At 52.5% G+C, this 7905-nt stretch overlaps 1 protein-coding gene across 1 annotated transcript in view; it reads right to left on the reverse strand.

The window, feature by feature from the left end:
- The window catches only part of FAM78B (family with sequence similarity 78 member B), a 103255-nt gene extending 96582 nt beyond the window's left edge, over positions 1-6673 (reverse strand). Inside the window, exon 1 of the mRNA XM_010594930.2 lies at positions 6411-6673. Within this exon, the coding sequence (XP_010593232.2) occupies positions 6411-6673 (263 nt within the window). The remainder of the gene's footprint in view (positions 1-6410) is intronic.
- Positions 6674-7905: the final 1232 nt, after the last annotated feature.

Consider the following 7905-nt stretch of genomic DNA (forward strand, 5'->3'; position numbering starts at 1 on the left):
AACGCTAACTCCATCTTGTTCTCCCTGTCTCTCTCTTCCTAACCATTTGTCTCCCCCTCTGTCCTTCCCACCCTGAAAAGCCTGAGTTGTGCTTTATCTCCAGTGAGCCTAATGCTTCCTGATAAGATCAGCTAATCCTCTGCTGCTCCTCTTCTGCAGAGATGGAGAAGATTAGAGGCAGAAGGGTTAGGCCATCTCCCCTTCAAGGGCACTCAGGACTTCAGTAAAGGAACTGGATCCTGCTTTCCCATCTGATGCTCCTGAATGGGGGCTCCCATCTGCAATGTTTCTGGTGAGGAGAAACTCCAGCTACTTCCAGACCTCAAGCCCTCTGACTGGGGGTGTGATGAGAGTGCATAGGTAGTGGGTTGGCACAAGTGGCTTGGAGGCTCCTTGGGCTCCCTGAACAGAGGGGCCACTCAGGTCCTCGAGAGCAAAATGCCCAAAGGCGGCAGTATCTCTACGACGAGTGAGCGGCATGCTGGAAGCCATGCTGGACATGCAGGCAGCGAGTAGATGGGGAGCCCCAGATCAGGGGGAAACGACTCTCTACTGCGCAAAACGTTTCAGTGATGGCTAAAGCCGCCACCTCCACAAGTCTTGGGATGCCGGCTACAAGTCAATGATGCAGGTGGAACAGTGTCATGACAAGATTTGTGTCACGTTTCCTTGGGCAGACAATGAATGCCACTTGCCAGCAGGTGACATGGGAGTGAGGCTTCAGAGTTTACTGAACACCACTGCCCATGTACAGAACACTGCAGGGAGACAGGGGAAGGGACAGACATCGCTCTGTGCCGAGGGGAAGACCATCTGGCGGGAATGAAGGACAAAATGATACAAGAGCACAGTGGAGTTAAACTACACACACCAGTGCTGGGCGACCACTGGAGTGTCCAGAGTCGAAGTGTGCCATGGGGTCAGCCTTAGGTTTAATATGCAAAGCTAATATCAAAGAGAGACATGATTTGTTGAAGAGAACACAGACTCTTTGAGGTCAAAAAAATAGTTCATTTATTTATTTATTCATCAAATGTTTACTGAAATCCGCTATGGACCAAGCACTGTACATAAAGTAGAGAACAAAATGGATACAACACCTGCTTTCCCAGAATTTATAGTTTAGTAGATGGGTCAGAGGTTACATAAACACAATTATATTCCTTCAAACTGTAAAAACATAAAAGAAATGAACAGGGCATTTTAAAAGAGAAGAGCAGGAGAAATCTAATTAAGACAGGAAATCTCTAAGGAGGGAAGAGTTGGGACCTGAATGAGGGGTAGGAATTAGCTAGAAAGGGGTGGGGAAGAAGGGCGTTTCAGAGAGGTCAGCATATGGAAAAGCTCTGGGTTGGGATCAAGTTGGTTGCCTTTGAAGAACAGAAAGAGCGCTGCCATGGCTTAAGAGAAATGCAGAGACAGCCAGAAGAAATTTTCAACTTTTATCCCAATTGCAATGGAAAGTCCCTAAAGGGTTTAAGCAGGAAAGCGATGGCAGTGATAGCATTCACACATTTTAAAACTATCACTCTGGGTGCTGGGCAGGGAATAGGCTGGGGTGGGGGGCAAGAATGGAGGTGACAAGTTCAGTTAGAAGGCCTCTTCTGGGGCAGATGATAGCTGATGGTGACATGTCCTGAGATGGCAGTGGTGGCCGTGGAGAGCAGTGGCTGGATTAGCTATATCTTGGTGATCGAGTCAGTAGGAACTGATGATGGATTAGATGTGTGGCGAAGTATCAAAAATGATATATTGACAGCTTCAGCAACTGAAGGACTAGAGGTGCCATTTACTAAGATGGGGAAGAATGGTGGAAGAACAGACTTCAGGGTGCAAGGCTGTAATGGAGATCAAGAGTCCAGGTTTGGATACATTAAGCTTGAGACACCTTTCAGAAAGCCAAGTAGAAACTGTGTGTAGACACACACCTGGCCTGGAGGTGACTGCACATCACAGAGAACACCTCCTGTAGTGGGTATGGAAAGAATTACCCAGGGAGAGTACAGCGTGAGAAATGTCCAGATGAACTTTATCTTGAGGTACAATGCAAAGAGAGGAACAACTAGAGAAACAGCATAAAAGCCAAAAGGTGGTGGTGATTCCAGGTAGAGGAAGCTGTCAACTCATGAAACACTCTGGAAAGATGTGTTTCTCTCAAAAGTGTCTGCTGGATATGGTAACAAGGAACTCACAGATGAACTTGGCAGTTTCTGAATAGATAGAAACCACCTTGAATTGAACTGAACAGTCAACAGAGGGGAATGGGTAGTAAACTCAGTAATTTTTGCTCTGAAGGAAGTGTAGAGAGACAGGCAGCTGTTGTCTCCTGAAGAAGGGGAGTAGGCATGACCCCCTGAAGTTCCACTCAGGCCCAGGGTTCTAGAAAATGGCGGTGCGAGTGGCTTCTGTGCCATCCGTCCTGGGCTGACCATAGTGACTTTGTTTGCTAACAGCTCCAGAAGACAGTGCACTCAGAGCTGCGGGTAGGGGCCGTTAGCCATTGCTGGCTCTCCCCAACCTCGGCTTCAGCTCAATCATCCCTGGCCCATGAGCACCACTTCTTGTTTAAACTCCACTCAGGAAACCTCTTGGGTGTTCTGCTTCAGCATTCAAATCTGTTCCATCAAAAAGGTCTTATGCTTCCACTGAAAAGCTCCTACACACCCAAGAGGTAGGAAAAGCCTAGGGAGAGCCTCCTGACACCCTCTGTCCGGTTAAGAAGATCTGATCTCAACCTTCTCTTTTCCAGATCATATCATCCTAGGTCCTTCACAAGAGGCCCCAACCTCCCTTTCATACCTCATCGCCTACTGTTCTACTTGAATGCTCTACTCTAGCCTACTTCAAGTCCAAAACCAAACCTGTTGCTGTTGAGTTGATTCTAACTCATGATGACTCCATGTGTTAGAGAGCGGTTTTCTTGGTTGTAATCTTTATTGAGGTAGTTTGCCAATCCTTTCTATGATACCACTGGGTGAGTAAGAACTCCCAATCTTTTGGCTAGTAGCCAGTATAAACCATTTGTACCACCCAAGACCACTGGCCTACTTATGCCCCCCCAAAACACCTTATATTTTCCTACTTCCATAGGTTTGCTTTTTTTTCTCCTCTGGAATTACTCTCTACTCATGAGGCCTCCATGAGTTGGAACTGACTCAGTGGCAACTGTTTTCTTTTTCCCCCTGCCTTAACAAATCCTATTCATTCCTCAGAGTCCAGCCCAAGTCCTTCTACCTCTAGAAAACTCTGCCTTGTGGACTACCCCTCTCTCGTCCTGACTGTGCTCCCTTCTCAGGAATTTCTCCTACACTAGCTGGGAGCGGTGGCGTAGTGGTTTAGTGCTATGGCTGCTAACCAAGAGGTCAACAGTTCAAATCCTCCAGGTATTCCTTGGTTTTAGCTACAAGTGGCGGTTTTCTCTGCACATGTTCACACCTTCTACAATGAGGAGCAGTGAGGCTACCTCATATTCCTTTGTTTTCCTTGCTAGTGCCTGCAAGTCGAAGGCCCCTGGTATCTGTTTACTGAGAGTTGATTGAGAAAAGCCCCTTCTCCCTGAAGGATGAAGGCTTCAAACAGTCGCTTCCCTCAGGGCTGCATTAGGATCCAGCTGGGCCAAATGAGAAATGAATAGGTGCTGCAAGTACTCACCAGCCTGGTTTCTACAGAACCATGTGAGGAAGTTCCAAGTCACTTGAGTTCAAGTTCAAATTAATCTCTGGCCATCACCGCCATCAGCTATTTCAAATGCTTTTTTAGAAACCTACCTTTTCTTGGAAATGTTGAAAATGTAAACCACAAAAGCTCACGTTTTCTTTTAATACTGTAGATGCAGGTTTTTTGCCCTTTTAAGCTGTGGATGTCCTCTGGCAAGTCCCTTTTAAAACGGTGAAAAGGCAGCTTTCTAACCCAAACCCTCTTGCCATATTACGCTTCATGTAGCAGGAACACTGCACAGGGGTGAACATTCAGCCTGCAGTGTTTTTTCTACTCAAGGTACAGGCTAAAGAAAGCATAATAACTAATAGACTGCAGTGATGTTCACGCAATCTGAGTTCCCATTAAGAAGTTTACACTGGCAAAGTTTTCAGGGCATAGACATTTTTGTGGAAATTGGTTCCATTAAACCTGGAATCCAAAAAGGCTTTAAACACACAGCAATGATTACAACCACAGAGGGACAGGTAGACTCTGGACCCAGACCTATAATAACATGCTTTATGATTTCTTGGGAACTATTTTTGCTCCTCTGCATCAATAACAAAACCAACAATTGTAAAATATCGAGAGTGGGAGTTTAAAGCCAAAGTTTTTTTCCAAATCCCAAAGGCAAGAATTCAGTGGGGAAGGATCAGGGAATACGTGTCCCTCTGAGCCATCACTGATTCACGTCCAGTAAAGCTGGGTCTAATGTGGACACACCCTCGCACAGAGTCAAGGAAGTTCCACCACCAGGTCATTTCATATGTCACCTTGGCTTCTCCTGACACAAACCATAATCTATCTTTTATGGAAAAGAGCCCTTTATTTAAACTTTGATCTACTGATTTACAAGAGATTCGAGGGAACAGAGAACTCAGCCCTGTGGTCTTGGGAAAAGTAAGGCTGCTTCTGCTCAGACCCTCCTGGCCTCCTATACAAGGGATCCAAGGCCGGCCCGGAGAGCAGTTCCTGCCCCCAGCAAGGGTGCATGCTGCCATCAGCATGAGGCCAGGGGCACAAGGGCATGGGCCCTTGCCCCTTCTGTGGCTTTCCCTGACTTGACTGGATATAACGGATTTCTAAAAAAAAAAAAAAAAGGTTTTAAGAGACACATGTGTTCAGATATAATCACTTTTTTAAGGGTGTGTCTGTTTTGAAATGGTATGATTCACCAAAAACAATGTCCTCAATTTCTCACATCCAGTTGCTTTCCAGAAAGACAACACAGCGCCCAGAGGCACGGGAAGCTGGGTGCTCACACTAGGAATCAGCTTGCTCCCCCACTGAGCTTTTATGCTCAAAAAGAAAAGTGCAAACTCTTTGGGAGGAAAAAAAAGAAACAAAACGACCTGTCAAAATTCCTTTCAGCGCTTAGGATGCTAACTTAAACCCTCTCATAGTAGTACAATAAAAAGCCTACAAACTGCTGCTAAAAAGGTGGCTTGACCTTTTTAAATGTGAACTTCCCCACCCCACACCCACAGTAAGTAAATGAACCTTGGAAGCTCTATAGTTCTAAATCAAGAAAAGAAATGAGGCTGAACTTCCAAAAAAAGGGGTTCCCTATAGACTGCAGGCTAATTAGGGCACTCCAGTTTTAGTCCTATACTGTAACAGCGGGTGGAATGCTGGCCCCAAACCTTTTAGCCATTGTAGCTGCCAACTGATCGAGTCTAGTTCTGAAAAAGGCGAGCGAAGAATTATGAAAAATTAGTAAATAAAGCCTTGGACGCGCCCTCCCGCAGCCTAAGTTCCGGGGCAGGCTGTCGGCCCCTGGCGGCAGAGAAGCCGCGGCGATTCTGGGTCTTCACCGCAGCTGTCAAGCCTGGCGCGCACCGAGCGGCGCTGCTGAAAGAAGTTGGAGAGCTCCCAGTTCGCCAACAGGATTCCGCGGTGGGCTCTGGGAATCCCTTCCAGTGCCGCAATTAGGAAAGTTTTGAAGAGTAAGTAAAAACTCTAGACAGACAACAGACTCATCCTTTTTTTAAGCATAAGAAACACCCCGCGTCGCGCCAGCCGAAGGTTGCGCGCACAAGGTCATCAGCCCAGCTCGGCCGGGGCTCGCCGGCGCTTTCCAGCGCCCCACCACCCAGAACTCGTCCGGAGGGCGCGAAGCCAAGGGCAGCACTGCCGGGTTGGTGGTTCCCGAAGGAAGCGCCTCCAGGCTCCCTGACTTCGGGGAGATAGAGCTAGTATTCAACAGTCCAAGAGGCAGGTGCAGAACCACCAACTCCCGCTCGCAAGCCCGGGACCTTCTCCTCCATGCCCGCTCCGGTTTCTCCACAAGACGCGCGGCACAACCCACACGTCCTCGGCATTCCACTCCTCTCAACACGTCACCTCAAACTCTTCGCGGGAAGCCCACAAAACACAGACGGCACCCCGAAACTCCTTGGGCACTCGCCAGCCACCCCCACCTGCGCCTCTCGAACCCTCCTTGTCGCGTTCCTCGCGCCTTGCACGGTTTGCTTTAATTGGGAGTCAGAAGCAAATCAAGAGAAAATGCCTTCTTAAGAAGCCTCCCTACACCCGCCCTGTCACTGAAACAAAAGCGGAGGGAGGAGGGAAGAGGGAGGTGAGAGAGGAGGCGGGAGCAAGGTTTAGAAAGAAGATGGGGAGAGCGGAAAGAAGGAACTGGGGAGAGGGGACAGGGTGGGGACCGGAGACTGGGGCTGGCCCGCTCCGGCTCCGCGCGGCCGGTCGCTTACATGCCCAGGTCGCTGTAGGTGTTGAAGAACTCCATCTGGTTGCATGCTTGGATCCAGCCCACCACCCAGGTCTCGTGGCGGGGGATGGGGGGCATGACCACGCGGGCCGAGGCTTTGAAGTACGGGGTCTTGTAGCGCAGAACGATGGGCGAGGTCTCCTCGATGCGCGTGGGGCACTGGTCAATGGTGGCGCACACATCGTATACCACGATATTCTCGCGTCGGATCCGCGCCTTGCAGGTGATGCTTTGGATACAGCCCATCCTGCCGCCTGGCGCCGGTGCGGCGCGGCACGGGGCAGCGCGGGGGCCGGCGCGGGCAGCCGGGGGCGCCCGTCAGGCCGGCATGGCGACGCGCCGCCCGCACCCGGTCCGGCTCAGCTCGCGCCTAGGAACCGGGAGCCGCAGCCGGGCATCCTCCGGGGAAGCCCCCTCCTCTTGCCGCCGCGCGGGGTCCGGGCTGCCCGGACTCCGGCCCGCCCCCGCCCACGCCCGCCCCTCTCTCCAGCAGGGCGCGCGGAGCGTGCGCTCCTAGGAGGCGGCGGGCGCCCCCGCCGGCTCCAGCGCCCGCGCGGAGGGCAGGGAGGGGAGCGACGCTGGGAGGAGTGGTGCCCACCCCGGGCCGGAGCCCCCCGCCCCTCGCTGGAGAGGAGGAGGAGGCGGCGGCGGTGGCATGGAGCCGGGGAAGGGCGAGGGCGGCGGCGGCGGCGGCGGCAGCAGCAGCAGCGCCCGGTCTGTCTGCCTCCGCGGCGGCAGCAGCAGCAGCAGCCGCCGCCGCCGCCGCCGCCGCCGCCGCTGCATGAACCTCTGCACCGCGGCTGCCCCCCGCGTGCAGCGCACCAAGCGGCGGGCGAGCGGCGGCCCGAGCGGCAGGCGGAGGCTGCGGCGGCGGCGGCGGGGACCGGTGCTCTTGCCGGCCCCGCCCAGCAGCCGGGCCGCGCCGCCACTCCTCGACCCGGTCGCCCGGGGTTGGGGGACGCCAGGAGTCTGTGGCCCCGGTGGAGGGGCCCACGGGCTGGTGCAGCCTGGGACATGCCCGCGGAGGAAACTGGCTGTACGCCATGCGTTTTGTCCCTCCTCGGCTGCCGTCCGGGGGGGGGGGTGTAATGTGTAAGGGTGGGGGTGTTTAAAGGGCCGTTAGCTCCGCGGTGGGGTGGGGTGGGGTGGGGTGGGGTGGGGCCGGGCGGCGGTAGGTGGTGCCCGGGGGGGAAGGATGCGGTGCTGTCCGGAGTTCGGGTGGGAAGCCGGCAGCCCAGTAGGGGTTGGGGGAGTGAGTTGGACAGCAGAGGGGTTAGGGGGACAATTTTATGAGATTGGCCCTCTATTTATAACGCAGTTTGTTGGATTAGAGTGGGACTTGAGCTCTTCTAGTATTCTACTTTGAAGAAGGTTCCAGCAGTGGTACTAAATGTAATGAATTTACCTGTTCCCTTGACTGGGTTTGTTCTGAAGGAGCCCTGGTGGCGCAGTGGTTAAGCACTCGGCTGCTAACCGAA

The sequence above is a fragment of the Loxodonta africana genome, chromosome 3, assembly GCF_030014295.1.
Source record: "Loxodonta africana isolate mLoxAfr1 chromosome 3, mLoxAfr1.hap2, whole genome shotgun sequence".
Lineage (NCBI taxonomy): Eukaryota > Metazoa > Chordata > Mammalia > Proboscidea > Elephantidae > Loxodonta > Loxodonta africana.